This window comes from Bacillus rossius, chromosome 17, assembly GCF_032445375.1.
Source record: "Bacillus rossius redtenbacheri isolate Brsri chromosome 17, Brsri_v3, whole genome shotgun sequence".
Lineage (NCBI taxonomy): Eukaryota > Metazoa > Arthropoda > Insecta > Phasmatodea > Bacillidae > Bacillus > Bacillus rossius.
This window is the reverse complement of record NC_086344.1, coordinates 14712921-14732906: the sequence shown is the minus strand read 5'-3', so window position 1 is coordinate 14732906 and position 19986 is coordinate 14712921. Positions and strand designations below refer to the sequence as shown.

Sequence of the window (19986 nt, the reverse complement as noted above, 5' to 3'; positions counted from 1 at the left end):
ATATCCTAGCAGAGCAGACTCTGCTGTATGACTCACCCGGTTTAATATTTTTGCAGTGATGACGTAATGAGTGTTGGTGGGGAGCGTCGAATTGAAGTCTGACGAGAGCTGTGACTGCGAAAGTAATAATACCTATTTGCTTGATTTAACTTTTAATTCACTCGTGAGTGATGTTAGTTAGAGTAGAATTAACTATAAAGTTACTAACTTTGGTTTTGGAGCCATTAATCGCAAATTTCCCTAAGCGAAAACTGATTACGTTGAAGGGCAGAAAGAAAACTAGTGACATTGCACAAGCATAAGCCATTAAAAATGCAGAGAAGTGTGGTAGGTATCGAACGAGGTACAAAGCAGCCGAGAGAAAGTGGACAAAACGAGTCCCCGAACGAGGCGAGAAATCTGCGCTCGAGCGTCCCTGGTGATCCTGATGAATTTTCTTCCCTAACCTAAATTAAAACTAAGTGTATTTGGGGGGGGGGGGGGGGTCCTGGGTTAGGGAGAGGCTCTTTAAGTGCGCCTCAGGCCGAAGCCTATACGTTCTGATCATGCAGGGTTTAAGCCATGCGGGAGAGGGTCGCATGCATCGTGTGCTAGGAGGGGGATTGGCCAGCCATGGCAGCAATTGGCGCCATGACTAACTCCCCTCACTGACTATTCTAGACTAAAAAATATATAAGTTGGGCCCAGGTAAAACATGTATAGACACAGGGAAAACCCTGGGCACCTACATGCGGGATGCAAAATTTCATGCATTATTGACAAGCAGGTTGATTACAGGAAACAGAAGGATGGTTCCGGAAGAAGAGTTGGACAGAGTAGAAAATATCTACTAAGCAAGGGCGGGAACTTGGACATTTTTGTCGGCATTGGGGGTTTTTGGGCATAACTGATTGTTATGGGGCGACTATTGTTTCCCGCCAGGCTGCCAGCCAGCCAAGTTAATGTGATCCTAATGTTTACATGGAGGCAGTTGAGCTAGTGGCTGTGAACAATGGGCCGAGTTTGTCGCGGTTTGGTGTCGTAATTTTTTGGCGTCGCAAATTTTTGGTGTCTCCAAAAATTTTGCGGCGACTCCGCACGATTGTAAGACGTTCATCGAATTAACGACAAGAAAATTAATCAACGTCCATTTTGTTAAATGATTTTATTTCATACCCATTACCGTTCATCGCGATGGAAATGCACGAAACAAACCCCTAGCGGCTGTAGTCTAAAATACAGTCTCCCCAGATTTTTTAAAAAAAATCGTTAATCCGATATGTATTTGAATTGTTTATTGATGTCGCTATCTTCTGTTTCAAATCGGGTATATATTCAGGAGAGGCTATCAAATTCAATTTATCTGCGGGCTGTTACCCCCCACTCTTTTCCCACTCCGTTAAGTGGTCTGGCACCCGAGGGCTCTCATGACACGAAAATACGCTTTCATCCAATCAGGAGCCCCCGTGGCATTTGTCCGCCGGGTCGAGGGGGGGGGGGGGGTGATCGTCCACTCAGATGTGATCTGGGGTTGAATGGAGTTTCCCACCCAACCTCTTCTATTAAATATCGCCCAACTTTTATTATATTTACGTTTTAACACTTTTAAATCTGTACGGTGACTAAAACTACACAGACGAATAAGACAACCTCGCTTAGGTTACAATACCGCTTAATTAACTGTTAAGTATCTTTACACGGGTATTGAAACACTGCTCCTTTTTAAGTACGTATAGTGTGGATTTAATGTAATACTATTTTAAAATATTTTTAAATGCATTTCTGGCTGTAAACAAAAGGGCAACCAACTACATTCATCACCTCAGCATGGAGCCTACTGCCGCTAGTATGTTTGCTTTCTGTATTCAGGCGGTTCCATGTTTGTGCGATGATGCTGCCATCGCTATGATTTTTTTACGTGACAACGTCTAATAAATTGATGAACGCCGGCTGCACGCACGAAAAAGTGTCCCGTAACGCACATTGTCCCGTCACGCTGTGTCCCGTTACGCTCATTGTACGCTTGTGCCGCATCTATCTCTCTCCCACTCAATTGGAACAACCATCGATTTGACTTTCGAGGCACATTAAACTTGAAACACTCCCATTCGTTTCCTACTTTTCCTATCATCGTCCTATCCTTAACAGAATAACACAGATTGGAAGAAGTTAAATAGCAAACATGTATAAAAGTTATAGTTAAAATAATCTCTTCGTTAAAGTAATAAACATATTTGAATTAATGAGTGCAAATAAAAGTAAATTTTATCAATTCAATTGTAGATTTCATTTCACTCCTTTTTTGTATCCATACAAAATAGTGATAATTCAATAAAAATGATTCAATTTTATTCATAAAAGTATGCAATCATTTCATCAATGTTTTATGACGTTGTCACGTTAAACTATCGTCCGTAACCCGACTTTACTACAAACAACCAATTTTTTGTTGTTAAAATTGTATCTCTGGATACGAAAAGTCCCTAAAAGCACGCGTCATAGCAACAGTCAATTTCGTTAAAAATGTGTTTTTGGCGATATTGTTTGCTAAACGACGATATAGGCTATTGCATATTTTTTTTTGCTGGATGAACTGTAAAATTTACATTTTTTAAAAAAAATTTGTACTGTATCGATAAGGATAATTAATTTGATTTCGGAACTGAAATGGTGTAAAGGCAGTGCCGTTGGCTATTTCGGTAAGTGGTTTTTAATATCTAAAAATTGGGTTAGCATTAAACAATGCTCGAAACTTGTGATATTTTTAGCGAAGTTTAAAATTTTTTTCTAGAAAAAATCTTAAACATATAATGAAATAACTAGCAATATACCATTGTAACAGAGACTTTTTTTTACACGCTTTATATTAGCTTCACCTGTATGTATGTTTGTTTGTATGTTTGTTTGTATGTTTGTTTGTATGTTTGTTTGTATGTTTGTTTGTATGTTTGTTTGTATGTATGTTTGTAACCGACTCCTTTGGGTGCGATTTTGACCCACTTTAAACGGCCAGATTTCATTCAAAGTTTGTAGTTTTATTGAGGAACGATGACAATACACTAATTTGATAAGATTATTCCATTAATCAATTTGCAAAATAAGATTTTTGTCAATTTATATAATTGGTAAAATGAAGCAAAGACGTATTTGTAAAGAAAACAATTCCGCTCATGTGCGAACTTTTTTCTTTCAGTTTCTTTGGCGCGATATAAACAAAGCCTACTAAATATTGTGACATTTAATTAAATGAAAATTGAGAGTGGGTTATGATTATTGTGAACAATATACTTTCCTGAAGAGAATATTATCTATATTTGTAAAAATATGAAGGAAAAAAACCCTGAAATAAGGGCTTTAAAATTTGTTTCTTTCGTTAAATAGAGAAACACAATTACGTCTTTGTTTCATTTTACCAATTAACCAAGAGTGGTACATTATTATAAAACATGTTTTGCAAATATTTCACGAAACATGGAAAAATTGAAGTTTGATTTTGCTGTGAAACCAACAGCAGATGGGAAATCAAACACCATTATGCATAACCTCAATAGCTACACCTGATGGGCAGATTTGTGAAATTACACTCGAACACCAACCTGCAAATCTACACCAAGCAGTTACAAATACTCCAAACTATACAAAGGTCAGTAACTCATTAAATAAGACATCAAACACGGAAAATATGGATAAGTTTGACAAATGATATATCAAAAACATATTTGGATAGAGAGCAAAACTTACAGTTTAAGGATTTTTAAAATAAGCTTAAAACAATACTGAATGAAGAATACTAGTATTATTGTGAAAAAAAGCGTGGGGCGCTTTGTTCCATATTTATCGTATATCGAGCGCCCGATGGTAGAGCAGCCGACATGTCATCGGAAGGCTTTGGGTTAGAATTCCAGTCCGGTCTATCCGAATTTTTCTCACATATTGTATACACTCTCATTGAGCAGGTCCTTTCCTCATACTTTCTCAATCCTTATCCTTCCCAAAATTCCTGTTACGTAAATGTGGAACGCTTCACGTAATAATTAATCCGTAACTGCCATCCTTTCCTGCTTCACGGCATTAATTTCGTACAGTATGTAAGACTGGTCGATATCACTTGTTCGTCAATAACCTTATACCATTAAGTCTCACTGTATATATTGGTAACGATAAAATTTTTGAATTGCTTCTAAAATCGAGATTTGACTATCAATACAGCTGTACACATTAATAATTTGTAAAATAATTACTGTTACTTATAGTTATCACGGAATTAATCGTAGATTAGAACAAATAACAGTTTAAAAAATTAAAAAACCACGCTTTTATAAATAAACAAAACTAAAAAGTAAAAAAAAAGTTTAAAAAAACTAAAAAAACACACTTTTATAGAAAATCCAACTAAAAAATAGAAAATAAATTTTAATAAATTTAATTTAAAAATAGTGTAAAATATAATGTATTTTATTTAAAAAAAAGCGTTGGGTGGTTTTTAAGATATTAGGTATCAAAATGATAATCCTACTCATTATTATATATTTATTAATTATTATAACTATTGACACCATGCACCCCACGGTTTTTTTTTTAAATAAAATACATTTTTTTATTTTACACTATTTTTAAATTAAATTTATTAAAATTTATTTTCTATTTGGATTTTCTATAAAAGCGTGTTTTTTAGTTTTTTAAAATCTTATTTATTATGGACACCATATACTTTAAACCAACAATAGTCAAATTTTAATAGCATATTTATGGGCAAAATTTAAATTTTACTCTTGCATCATTTACAAAACTAAGATATATTTACTTCTAACGCTGTCTCTTGGTTAATTTTTTTCAACTTTCTGAAGTGCGCAGAGTTGCCATGTATTCGGGATTTTTTTTTTTACGAAATTATTTGTATACCGTAATTTTCCTCTATTTTGAATGTCTATGCAAAATTTAATCATGAAGTAACAAAATTATTCGTTAAATTTTTCCGAAATTAATGTAGTCGGTAAGCTATCTCTTAGTTATGTCATGTGTGCAAACTATCAAGCTTGGAACAAAACTGTAGATTTGTATCAAAACCAAACTATTTATATTATACAGATCTTAACGTTGATTCGGATGAAATTTTCAAGTTAAGCTTGAATTTTTTTTGGGGGTGATCAAAATTAAATTTCGTTTTACGTGATTAAGTACAGCAGTATTGAAGTCGGCAGACTAATTTCCCCAGAGATTAGAGAAAGTTACAGATGGAGCATAAGCTCTGAGCACTGTGGCCAGTTTGTTCACGTAAGATGGCGGCCATTTGTTTATATAGTAGATATATAAAAATTAAGTTTACTACTGTATACTCTCGTACACAATCATTTTTCTCGAGTCAACAGTCTTTGTTTTATATTCATGCACTTTTCCACCACCATACATACATCACTTATGAGAAAATGCGATTTTCTTCATGTCACAATATGGCGGCGACCTGCTTCCCCCTTACGTCCCCTGGCTTCAGCAGAGATACCTACAAACTGTGTTTATGCTCCATCTCTAACTTTTTCTAATCTCTGAATTTACGTCATATTATGAAGTGTTGACGCACATCATGCACATTCGAATGCGTTTGCAACTTGGATTCATACAAAAATTATTCCCCATTGTTGGCTTTCTGTTTCACCGTGCAGTCATAGTGATTAGGCGATTGTTTCTTGTTTCTTTCCAAGCGGAAGCAGCCTTTTCGTAAGGTGACACCTGTATCGACAGATACAAACGAAGTTATCTTCTACGTATAGGCGCTGAGGCTACCCCATGCGTGACTCTTTGACCACAACTGGACGCAGGCATTATTTCAGTAGTGGTACACCACCAGTTTATTTTTCTAGACACGGTTTGTTTAAATATAAATTAGCTGTGAAATTTTCGTTGAATAACTGACATATCATTACGGGCCATGGCATGACTTCTTTTAACTTTAATGAACACGAGAAAAAGGGGGGGGGGGGGGTTAACTTTTAATTTGCAGTTTTTTATCACTTCATGTAGAGCCTTCACGTATCATCTAATATCTGTTGAATAGCCTAAATTAGACAAAAAAAAATGGAATGTAAATTATATTGATAAATTTATAAGTGAAGGGAAACATTTTCAAAAAAAAAATACCGAGCCTTAAAGTTGTATGTCATTTAATATTTAAATTCCATACGATTAAACTTTCAGACTTTTTTACTGCCTGAACTTTAACAAAATGTGTATGGAAAAGTTACATTTTTTAACATTTTCTGTGCAGTATGGAAAAACAGAATAAAATGGAATTCAAAACTGTAACTTTCTAGGTTACTCAATTTTACTGGCTGCTAAGTCATATGGTTATATTCCTTTTCCAAGTAAAAATTAATTTTTTCCTGGACTGCAAAATTAAATTGTAAACAATACCATGCAGTAGCCACTTGCATTGCCTTGAAAACCAAAAATTTGGTTATTTATTCCATACTGACAAAACATGTTAAAACTATAAACTATTTAATTTTGTTGATGTTCGGCCACTCAGTGTAACGCTACGTGTGCCCTCAAGGTGGTTGGTTGACCTCCGCTGTGGTGTGTCGGCCACTGACCTTGGCCACTGACCTTGGCCACTGACCTTGGCCACTGACCTTGGCCACTGACCTTGGCCACTGACCTTGGCCACTGACCTTGGCCACTGACCTTGGCCACTGACCTTGGCCACTGACCTTGGCCACTGACCTTGGCCACTGACCTTGGCCACTGACCTTGGCCACTGACCTTGGCCACTGACCTTGGCCACTGACCTTGGCCACTGACCTTGGCCACTGACCTTGGCCACTGACCTTGGCCACTGACCTTGGCCACTGACCTTGGCCACTGACCTTGGCCACTGACCTTGGCCACTGACCTTGGCCACTGACCTTGGCCACTGACCTTGGCCACTGACCTTGGCCACTGACCTTGGCCACTGACCTTGGCCACTGACCTTGGCCACTGACCTTGGCCACTGACCTTGGCCACTGACCTTGGCCACTGACCTTGGCCACTGACCTTGGCCACTGACCTTGGCCACTGACCTTGGCCACTGACCTTGGCCACTGACCTTGGCCACTGACCTTGGCCACTGACCTTGTACCGGCGGTGTTGTTGCAGATGACGGGCGTGGTGGTGCTGGGGATCGGCATCTGGATGCAGGTAGAGCTGTACAAGTACATGGAGCTGTCGGCGGACTTCTCCAGCACAGCGCCCTACGTGCTGCTGGGCACGGGCGCGCTCATCGTGCTGGTGGGCTCGCTGGCCTGCTGCTGCACCGTCAAGGGACAGCCCGCGCTGCTCTACTCGGTACACTGCGCTGCCCGTCTCGCCTCTGGCTCGCACGCATTAATGACAATACTTCCCTCTTCCTCCCCGCATGCAGATGATGGACAATATCTCCCTCTTCCTCCCCGCACGCAGATGGACAATATCTCACGCTTCCTCCCCCATGCAGATGATGGACAATATCCCTCTTGCTCCCCCATGCAGATCATTGACAATATCTCCCTCCTCCCACACGCAGATCATGGACAATATCTCCCTCCTCCCACACGCAGATGATGGACAATCTCCCTCCCCCCATGCAGATGATGGACAATCTTCCTTCCCCATGCAGATGGACAATCTCCCTCTTTCTTCCTCATGCAGATGGACAATCTCATTATTAGTGCTTCCAATGGCTGTGACCTTTTGCTGTGGTAACACTCGCTTTTGGACTCTAGTGAGAATTCCAGTTTTGTCACTAAAATGTTTTGCTAAGTAGTTTATGGTGTGTTAAACCTCCCTAAACATGGATTCTTGGAGACACAAAATTCATGGCTAAAGGAATACTATTTTTGGCTGGGACAGTGAAACATTCATTACAATTTACAGAATGCGTGCTTGCTAGAAGCTGTGCAGATTTTAGTTGTGGAATTGAATTAACTTCATCCTGTAACCTGTCTCTTACAGCAGAGATCCACAAATTATTACGGTTCACGAGAACTTTTCAACCGTCTCGCAAAATTGATTGCTGGGACATCCTCTACATTACTAGCGTACCTGCATTGATTGTGAGAAGTAATGCATCAGTCTTTATCAGGAAAAATTAATTAATTTTGGTAGTAAAAAGAAACTTGGACGATACCCGTGAGCCAGCGTGTTTCCGGGGGGGGGGGGGGGGGGGTGTTCCTATATCTTCCATTGCTTCCAATGGTCCTCAACGACCATCACAGCTCTGGCGGGATCTTGATATCCAGACTTCAGAATATATCTTTCAAGCATTTGTTTGTTCTGTGTAATAAAATATCTTAATTTTTGACGTGATAATGTCTAAATCAGTGGTTCCCAACCTTTTTTTGATCAGGGACCACTTTAATTTCATTATCATTAGCAGGGACCACAAGGTTAAAAAATAATCTGTATCAATCTAAAAATAAACTTTAAGCCAAATCGTTCAATGTTAATCGAAACGTTTAACATAAGCAATCTAAAAACCAAAATAAACATTAATTAACAGTGTTATGATTGAAAACACTTATTTTAGTACACAATTAAGTTTGCGTCAATGAGATTTTTGAGCTTGCATCTTCTGTACAAGATCTTGAATTCCTGGGGTAATATTTTTTGCTCAAAGCTACACGCATAAAATCACTTACTTTCAGTCGATTCCTGGATTTGTTTTTAATGATCAGTAATGCAGAAAATCCTTGTTCGCATAAATAAGTTGTCGAGAAAAGCATAAGATAGCGCAAAGCGATTTCTCTCATTTTAGTATATGAAATTGCTTTCTTACACCAAAACGTCTCCAAAGAATCAGATTCAAAAGCGTCCTTACAGTTCCTGTCATTTTGTAATTCAATAAGTTCTTCTTGGATTTCTTCTGCAACTTCTCTAGCGTTAGTGCCAAAAGGGTTGCGTATCAGTTTTTTGTCCACATTAGCTTTTGTATTGTTATATTTTGGGAAGTAACGGTTGAATTCATGAACCAACATTTGCAAATGACATTTGCTGTTTTTTGTATGCTTTCCCTAAACATGACATATTTTTTTGTCGTCAAGGAGTGCCTTCAATGTTGCATACGCACTTTAATTGCCCTCGCCAACTTGACTAATCCATAACTTAAGTTTGCAAATAAAAGCACGAAGTTTATCTTCGAAATTAAAAATATTTGCAACGCCTTCTAATTTTCTGTTTCCTGAACCTTGCATTTGCAAGTTCAACTTAATTTAAGTGTGTAAAAATATCCACAAGATATGCCAAATACATCTGGGATGTCAAATCAGAAAACTGTACTAGTAAGTCTTCCATTTTTTTTCTCACCTAGAAACAACTCAATCTTTCCTCTCAGCTCGTATAATCTTTTCAGCATATTGCCTTTCGACAACCAACGAACTTCTGTGTGAGAGAGGAGGTTCTCATGGTTGGAGTCCATTTCAGTGCACAGTTTTTTAAAAAGGCGTGAATTTAAGGCACTGCTTTTAATGACATATACTACTTTTATGGCCCATTTCATTGTATCATTAAGGCATTTAGGAAGAGTCTTGTAAGCTAACACCTGGCGATGAAGGTTACAATGTGATGTTAATGTTGACGGATTCCTCTGTTTGATTAACGTTACTAGACCGGAATGTGATCCTAACATCGCAGGAGCACCATCCGTACAGAAACCGACTAGCTTTTCCCACATAATGCCATATTTCTGGAAATATCCAGTTATTACCTATATTCATGACGTCGATACCTCTTGATGTCATTTCCAGTTCCTGAGAAAACAACAGTTCTTCTTTGATTATGTTGTCGTCTAAAAAGCGGACAAAAACAAGTAAATGTGCACAATTAGAAATGTCAGTAGATTCATCGCACTGCAAAGCGAAGAATGGCGACATTTTAATTTTTGAAACAAGTTGCTCCTCGATATCATTTGACATGAGTTCAATTCTAGCTTACACCGCGTTGTTCGACAAAGGTATAGCTTGTATTTTTCTTTTTTTGCTTCTAACCCTAAAACTTCTTCGACGGCTTTGATCAAACAAGGTTTCACAAGAGTTTCACCTATTGTGTGAGGCTTTTTTTGATTGTGCTATTAATTTCGATATCTTAAACGATGCTACTAATGTATTTTCAGATGATGCATATCTTGTTCCACTAGGCCCGAGTTTCATTTTTTTTTTTTTTAATTCTCCAATTTTCCTTGAAAGAACTCTGGTGGTCGGTCAGAAAAATTTGGATGAATCGTTTCTAGGTGACGTTTTAATTTCTCCGGCTTCAAGGCTTCGTTCGCCAGAACAGTTGCGCATATAACACATTGTGGTTTTATTTCTCCATTACTTTCTATAGAAGTAAATCCAAATTTAATGTAACTATTATCATATTTTCTCTTAGGCAGCATTTTCTGAAAATAAAACCAAAATACAATAGAATGTACACTGTTATGCTTATATTATGTTTTATGCCAAGTAAAAGAATAAAAAATAATATAGCTAAAATTTTTTCATAATTCATAAAATAAATCATTAAATAAATAAATATAAACTGGCTTCCAAAAAATTCTAACCTAGCTATCATTTTTTACAAACTTAAATCTTTACTACACAATTTAAGAAATAATGTTGTCTAATCGTAATTGGTAGGTACCTTAAATTTCCCTTAACCCTCTTGGTGCCAGCCTCAAATTGTCTAATTCTATGATGGTTATACTAAATGTGCCAAGTCATTTTTAAATGAATTACATATCTGGAGTTAAATATTAATAACGTTTTTACCTTTAATAACTTTTTACCTTTAATTACTTTTTTACCTTTAATAACTTTTTTACCTTTAAGCATGGAAGTATACATTTTTTACATTTTATAAATAAATGATTTTTTGTAATATTTCAAGATTTAATTAAAACATATAATGCATTTTTTATTTATTTTATTTTATTTTAAAGTTCTCGTGAAAAAGTTATATTATTTTTAATGGATTGGCGTGCGAATAGGGCATGGTTATCAAAGTAATATTCTTGGCACTAAGAATGTCGTGGGAAAATATAATCACTACAACTATTACAAAATTGATTTTCAACGCACAATAAACAACAATAAAGAATAACTGGCAATTTTTAATATCCACGAAACTGCTTATTATTTTTTGATAAAGCAACTTAATAATTTGTTTGCCAGAAATATATATTTTTTGTAAATATTGCAAAATAAATTTTTATAAGCAGGAACACATACCTACTTATGTAGAAAATAATTAACACTTATAATTTACAAAAGAATAAAAATATAATTAAAATAAAATAAAAGTTGAATTTTTCACAACGGAAAGTTAAATTCAAAACGAAGAGATGCGCACAAACGCAGTACCAATCTGTTTCACATGCTGTTCGAAAACACAACACTGCTGAGCAAAACAAAAGAAAACGTTCGATTGACTGACAGGCTTGCGCCATAATGTTTTGTCAGTTGCTTGCCCTTCCCCCGGTCGCCTGCGCGCCGCGCTCGCTTTTGTTCACCGAAGCGCGTTTATTCAAAGTTTGAAATCTTTCACGGACCATATTTTAGCTCTCGCGGACCACTGATGGTCCGCGGACCACTGGTTGGGAACCACTGGTCTAAATAAATCGATGAACGCCGGCTGCACGCACGCAAAAACTTGTCACGTTCCGCCCGAGCCGAGCGTGCAAGAACCGGCCAACCACCGTGCGAGAATATCTTATATAATATCAAACAGGTTAAGGCGGGCTTTTTAACTAATTGTTTCGTGATTATATCTAAACAAATTATTTTAATCAATTTTGCAAAAAACTGTAAATAATATTTTAAAATTAAAAAAAGTATGCAATTTTTGATCAATGTTTTCTTATGACGCTATCAGGTAAAATTATGGTCCGTAAACCGACTTTACAGACAAACCCCTTGTTTTTTAATTAAATTAATTTTTTTTACACTTCGTCTTGTGCGAAAGGTTTTACAAGTAAAGGGAAATCGACATGTGGTTTCCCGCCCGAGGCAGGGTCTGCATGGATGGAACGGGTCTGACACTCGAGGGGCAAGCTGTCTTGACCGAGGGACAGGCCTGTCGCTCCGGCCAGCCTGATGGGCTGTAGCCCCGAATGAGCGAACTGGTCGGGTTGGGGGGAAACGGGAGTACCCCGAGAAAACCAAGAGGCCACGGCAACGTCAGCCACGTTTCCCACTTGCTCCTACTTATTTATACAGTAGTTTAATAGTAGTTTAGTAATCATTATAAAGTAAACACTTTCAATTTTAACCTCCCACCGGATGGTTTTTTTTTCTATTATTTATGGGCTCACCCAACAGATAGCGTCACATATCGCTCAAAACTTTTTTTTATCTTATTTTTCCATTGTAAGTGCCCTTGTTTATCTCCCTCTGTTATATGTTGGCGACGATGCAGCTTGAGTCACGTGACTTGTTACCACCTCCGAGGTGGTAAAAAGCGTTGTCCATCCGCGCCTCCTAGTTTGGCACGTATTAGCCTGAAATATGCCGTCTAGTGGGAGAGTATTTGCTCACGTTCAGGCGATGGGCGTTTTCATCCCAACCAAGAACACTCGAGACTTTTTGACGTGAACACGTCTTTAAAATTGCTTCCATAGTGGGAGGTAGTTCAAAAAAACGAATGATAACAAAATTTGGGAATACATTTTGGTGTTGCAGCTACATATCTGTCGTCTCCATCCAAAAATTTAGTTACGCCACTGGATAGCTAAAGGATCAAAGAATTCGTTACGCTAAGTGAGGTCTGCAAAGCATCGCGCGCGGTGGAGGGGGGAGCGCCACCATTTTGAGGTCATTTTGCTGCGTTTCGAGATTTCCATTTAGTATAACTTTTGACTCGGAGAAGCTACGACGTTCGTTTCAGTTTAAATCATCACCTGCATATATAAACATTAGTGTAAAATAGTTGCAGTGAATATATATGGCGTTAAAATAAAATAAAAATGCGTATTTTATATTTCGTATAGAAAATATGACCTTTTACGTACACGTATTCACGTAGAACACACGGCCGTGTCCATGAGACAGCCACACCCCTTTTTTTTCTCTAAAAAAATTACCAAATAGCCACTGAGGCTAAGGGCGCGGTTATACTGGACCCAATTATTTAATTGAGTTAACTTTTTAAACCTTTGCGTGCGGTCTCTGTCTGAACATGTTTCGTCACAAGCTGTTTCTCATTCAACCTGAAACCGGTTAGAAAAGTAGTTCAGAACGAGATCTCTTCTACATAAGCTTCTTGATCGGCTGTTGGGCCTTTAATGTGCAAACGGTCTTCTGCTTAAAACTCAAATTGGATAATGTTCCTGGCACAAGTTCTTGTAATAGTTTACCGACTGCAACAATAAAGTACACTGGTAAATATTGTATTGTTTTTAAGATTATGCTAGCGGTAATTTTTAAACAGAGGTGCAATTGCTCAAATAAATAGGATCTAAAACGCGTTCATTCGATGACGGTAGACAGCCAGTTTTGGAGTTGAACACATTCACCAACGGCCGGTGACTTACGCTTAACACTTAAAAATCGGTTGTCTGTAAAGTCGGTTTACGGACGATAGTTTAACGTGACAACGTCATAACAAAACATTGATAAAATGATTGCATACTTTTTGAATAAAATTGAATCATTTTTATTGAATTATCACTTTTTTTGTATGGATACAAAGGAGGAGTGAAATTAAATCTACAATTTAATTGATCAATTTACTTTTATTTGCACCCATTAATTCAAATATGTTTATTACTTTAATGAACAGATTTTTTAACTATAACTTTTATACATGTTTGCTATTTAACTTCTTCCAATCTGTGTTATTCTGTTTAGGATAGGACGATGATAGGAAAAGTAGGAAACGAATGGGAGTGTTTGAAGTTTAATGTGCCTCGAAAAAGTCAAATCGATGGTTGTTCCAATCGAGTGGAAGAGAGAGAGATGCGGCGCAAGCGTACAATGAGCGTAACGGAACAATGTGCGTAACGGGACACTTTTTCGTGTGTGCAGCCGGCGTTCATCGATTTATTAGACGTCACGTCAAAAAATGTTTTGAGCTATATGTGACGCTAACTGTTGTGTGAGCCCATAAATAATAGGGGAAAAAAAACATGGTGTGGGAGGTTAAAATCGAAAGTGTTTACTTGGTAATGATTATTAAACTACTATTAAACTACATACTATATAAATAAGTAGGAGATGCAGTATTTCTGTTATGTTACACTAAAAAATAAGTCGTCAACAAAATTAAACAATTTTCGCTGTTTTGTTTGTCTGATAAAAACAGACGCATTTCTCACAATGTAGCTATGTTAGTAATATACAGGATATCCATAAAAGAATGTCCTAGTTTTAATTGTATATGACAGTTTATTTAGACTATTTACAACAAATCACAGATCAAATTCAAGGTAAACTAACATAGTTTATCTTAATGTAGTATATGTTCACATTTAGTTATACGGAACACATCCAACCTAAAGTCAAATTCTTCCCACACTTAACTGGTTAACACGTCCTGAGTAATGGCAGCAATAGCCTCTTAAATTCTGTGTCTCGACTCTGGCAAATCAATAGGTAGCGGTGGAACACAGACACGATCTTTTATAAAGTCCCAAAGGAAAAACATAGCTTGGTGTTATGTCAGGTTAATTTAGAGGCCAGTGAAAAATAAACTCTGACCTCTCGACCATTACGACCAGTCCAACGGTCGTAAGACTTCCAATGGGGAGGGGCTCCATCTTGTTGCCAAATAAATTTTACATGTTCATCCTTTACTGATTGAGGAACGAGCCATTCTTTCACACTGCAAACACGAAAACAACAAAGCATTTTTTGCGCAATCGCTTGTCTTAAAACTGTTTTGAGTTACTCTTTTAATTATTACTCTTGAACCAACACACTACAGTGCTTACAGTTGATACTATTAAATTTTATAACTGGACCATTCTTTTATTGACCTTCGTTGACGGACATTCCGTTGACGGACATTCCGTTGACGGACAATCCGTTGACGGACATCCGTTGACGGACATCCGTTGACGGACGTCCGTTGACGGACGTTCGTTGACGGACGTTCGTTGACGGACGTTCGTTGACGGACGTTCGTTGACGGACGTTCGTTGACGGACGTTCGTTGACGGACGTTCGTTGACGGACGTTCGTTGACTGACATTTCGTTGACTGACATTTCGTTGACTGACATTTCGTTGACTGACATTTCGTTGACTGACATTTCGTTGACTGACATTTCGTTGACTGACATTTCGTTGACTGACATTTCGTTGACTGACATTTCGTTGACTGACATTTCGTTGACTGACATTTCGTTGACTGACATTTCGTTGACTGACATTTCGTTGACTGACAATTCGTTGACTGACAATTCGTTGACTGACAATTCGTTGACTGACAATTCGTTGACTGACAATTCGTTGACTGACAATTCGTTGACTGACAATTCGTTGACTGACAATTCGTTGACTGACAATTCGTTGACTGGCATTCAGTGACTGACAATTCGTTGACTGGCATTCAGTGACGGGGTCTTTTTTGATTGACATTCAGTGTCGGGGTCTTTTTTGACTGACGTTCGTTGACGGGGTCTTTTTTGATTGACGTTCGTTGACGGGGTCTTTTTTGATTGACGTTCGTTGACGGGGTCTTTTTTGATTGACATACTGTATTGTGATGGCTACTGTCCAGCGGATGGGCCCAAAAGCTAATGCAGAGCCTGTCAGGAGTCTCTGCAGTTGGTGTCTCTCCGCTGGCTGGCAGCGTGGATGTGGAACAGGAAGCTTGGATTGGAGCGCGGTGTCGTGTCGGCAGTACGGCGCCTTCCTGTTCCTGGTGTTCGTGCTGGAGCTGAGCGCAGGGGTGTCCACGTACGCGTACCGCGGCAAGCTGCAGGCGGGCTTCGACCGCGGCCTCAACCAGACCATCGCCGCCTACGACCCGGCCACCGCCAAGGGCATGGACTTCAACTTCATGCAGAAGACGGTCAGTCATGCAGTTTTGCACTGATTTTTTTTCCCCTAACATAACTAAAACTAAGTGTATTTTGGAGGGGTCCGGGTTAGGGAGGGACCTAGGTGCGTCTCTGGCCGAAGCCTATACGCCTAGTCATGCTGGGATTAGCCATGCAGGGAGAGGGTCGCATGCATCGTGTGCTAGGAGGGGATTGGCCAGCCATGGCAGCGATAGGCGCCATGACTTAACTCCCCTCACTCTTAAATCTAGACTATAACTAGAGATAGGTTGGGCCCAGGTAAAACCTGCATAGACACAGGGAAAAACCCTGGGCACATTCATGCGGGATGCAAATTGGCATGCATTACGTGTAGGAGTTTACAGGAGACAGAGGATGGTCTGGATGAAGTGTTGGACAGAGTAGAAAAGAGTTTACCATGCGGTGGTTGGGCACTTGGACTCGTGGTCCGCTTTGAATTTTATTTGTATCTGGAATATTTTACCAGGGACGCAAGCGCCCCTGGTGGTGAGTGGTTACACTGACCACTCACTCCGCCGCCAGTCAGCGCCTAAAAAACTAAGAAACTAAGACAGAAAAAAGATAAATGACTTACAAACTAGGCATTTCGTTACGAAATATGCAAACACCCAACTCAGGGATGGATGTGCAGTGCTTAAGATAAAACTAAAATAATAATTATAAATATTTTTTGAGTTTTGCACTGTTCGTCATGGAAAAAATTCCGAAATGCATCAGCTGGTGTCGGACAAGCGGAACCAACGATGAAGCTAAACAATTATTATGGACAACGACGACAGCATGAACAATAATGTTCAACATATAAATATCAAGACAGCACAAGAATTCCGTTGAAGGAACAACGCAGCAAACACACAAACGCAACGATGAAAATAAACTAGTACTTTGGACAACAACGACGATAGCGCTGACGAACACAGAAGCTTTCCAATGAGTAACAGTTGCGACGTTCCGGTAACTGACATATGTTCCTGTCGTCGGGTACAGAATGTAGTCTTGTGTTCGTCAGTGCTGTCGTCGTTGTGTTGTCTATAGTACTTGTTTATCTTCATCGCTGTGTTTATATGTTTGTTGGGTTGTCCAGGTTTTTTTCTCTTTCTGCATTTTATGTCTCGTCGTTAGCCCACTGTTCGTCTTGTGTTATATTATTTTGAATGTCTAAGCTGTTGTATTTGTGTTCATAATACTTTAGTTTCATCTTTGGTTCTGTTAGTCTGATATCAGCTGTTTAAGCTTGTTTTCTGTGAATTTTTTTTATCTTAATATTAATTTATTTCTTGAGTTTTGGAATTTTTTCCATGACGAACGGTGCAAATCTACAATGGCGTATGTCCACAAAACTGCATTAAGCCCTTCCCCATCGTCACATTATCTCCTTCTTGGTCGTTAAGAAAAGTGTAAGTTGTCCTAAACAATGCATTCTTTTTTCGTTTAGGAATACCATTATCTGGAAGCAATGATAAGAGTATGTATCTTTAAGTAATGCATGTACATTCGAGAGGGGGCCCGAAAATGACCTGAATCGTTTTGCATGCGCGTCATGTATTTGGTGGTGGCACCACTTGTCACCGTTCCAGAGTCGGGAAGCCTTCTTTTCACAGACGAGAGAGCCAAACACCCGATCGTGCATCTTCGGTTTTTTTTTGTTCATTGTAAAAGGTTAGGTTAGCTACATTATAAATACTTTTAAAACATCGTGGACGGTTGATTTGGTTGGGATAGCTACATTAAAGACACTGTGAAATCATGTAAACGGTTTCCTAGCCCCGGATAGCTACATATTAAAAAGTTATTTGCTAAGCAACCATAAAATGATTTTACAGTATTTTTAATGTAGCTATACTTACCTAATATAACCAACCATCCGCAATGTTTTAAAGTATTTATAATGTAGCTAACCTATCCTAATCGACCGGAAAATGTAATGCCACACTGGTTTATGCAATGAGATAGAACGGAATAAGAAAAGCGAGCATGAACTTCGGGTGTGGCTCTCTCGTCTGTGAAATGAGGGCTTCCCGCCGACTGGCGTCACACGAAAACCCGACTAGTGTGGGTTCTCTGGCGCTTCTGTGCGTGTGTCGCTGTCTGAGCGCTCGCGACTCTGAACAATGGCAGATCCTCGCGAGAAAAAAAAATGGGGTGTAGCTGTGTCATGGACACGGCCGTGTGTTGTACGTGAATACGTGTACGTAACAGGTATTGTTTTATATGCAAAATATAAAATACGCTATTTTATGTATGCCCTTTCCATCCGTATACGATCTCTGTATTTGGCATTTTGAAGCGTAAAGGCCGAAATATACATATATATATTTTTTTTATTTTAACACCATAAATATTCACTGTAACTATTTTACACTAATGTTTTATACATGCAATCGATAGATTTTGACGAGAGCTGACGACTGAAACTGAAACGAACGTCGTAGTTTTCCGAGTCAAAAGTTACACTAAATGGAAATCTCGAATCGCAGCAAAATGACCTCAAAATGGCGGCGCTTCCCCCTCCACCGCGCGCGATGCGTCACAGTTCTCACTTAGCGTAACGAATTCTTTGATCCTTTAGCTATCCAGTGGTGGTATTAATTTTTGGATGAAGATGATAGATGTGTAGCTGCAACACCAAACTGTAGCCCCCAGATTTTGTCATATCATTCGTTTTTTTGAATTGCCTCACACTATGGAAGCAATTTTAAAGACGTATTCACGTCAAAAAAAAAGAACTGAACGAAAAATTGGTTGTCTGTATAGTCGGTTTACGGACGATAGTTTTAAGTGACAACATCATAACAAAACTTTGATGAAATGATTGCATACTTTTATGAATAAAATTGAATCTTTTTATTTTATTAATAAAAGAATAAATACTTGAAATTATACTAGTAATCAGATTCATTTTCTTACGTACATTTGACGTAGAAACACATTTATAAACAAAGTTTTAAGTTTTCACTTCTGTCGGTGCGGCGCAAGCGTACAATGAGCGTAACGGGACATAGCGTAACGGAACAATGTTTGTAACGGGACACTTTTTCGTTCGTGCAGCCGGCGTTCATCGATTTATTAGACGTTGTCACGTCAAAAAAAACTTTTTTCCATCTTTCACAAAGAACAATAGTCAAGTGAAACAATATGTTTTGGGAACTACACTCCAACACCGCCTCAGTTGGAGCACAGTTTGCCGCGAGTGTCGGCTGCCCTAGCAACACATCCTATGCCAAACTAAAGGGCAGCCATCGTTTCACAGACGAGAGAGCCAAAACCCGAAGTTCCCCGAAGTAAATGTTTTTTTTTTTTTTTTCCCCCGTTTCTTTAATGTAGCTATCCTAACCAAATCGACCGTCCACAATGTATTAAAGTATTCATAATGTAGCTAACCTAACCTAATTCTCCATTAGTATCCTTTTATGAACACCGCCATATTTATTTACAATGAACAAAAAAAAAATCTAAGTTGCACGATCGGGTGTTTGGCTCTCTCGTCTGTGAAATGGATTTCCCCCCTAGCAACTCATCCTACGTCAAACAAAAACTTGATATTTCGTGAATACGGTGGTGTCCACCAGTAGCGGATCCAGAGGGGGGGGGGGGGGGGGCTAAGGGGCTCAAGCCCCCTCCAAAAGCATCTGGGTCCACTATCGTTTTAGTGTTTGCCTTGATAAAGCCTAGCCTCAGCTGGGTCAAGCCCCTCCCAAACCAAAATCCTGAATCCACCACTGGCGTCCACACAGTGAGGGATATATATAAAACAAAGGGCGACTCTTACAGTGGAAACTGATACCGTGTTTCGTGATGACGCAAAATAAAAACTCTGGTGGGAGGTTAGCTTTAAAATTTAATTAACTTGACGATTAATTAATTAGTAAAAATATATTTAAGTTCAAAAAAACACTCAATACTTTGTTGTAATTAAAAAAAAAAAGCATATTGTATATAAAGGAGGAGATTCAATGTTTCCAGTATGCCGCACCACAAAATATGTGGTGAAACGCATAG

The 19986-nt window shown here is 38.6% G+C and overlaps 1 protein-coding gene across 1 annotated transcript in view; it reads left to right on the top strand.

Annotated features, from left to right (window-relative positions):
* Positions 1–19986, top strand: part of LOC134540981 (tetraspanin-7-like) — a 56335-nt gene that overhangs the window by 18176 nt on the left and 18173 nt on the right. The window contains exons 2-3 of the mRNA XM_063384088.1: positions 7111–7299; positions 15807–15977. Of these exons, the coding sequence (XP_063240158.1) occupies positions 7111–7299; positions 15807–15977 (360 nt within the window). The remainder of the gene's footprint in view (positions 1–7110; positions 7300–15806; positions 15978–19986) is intronic.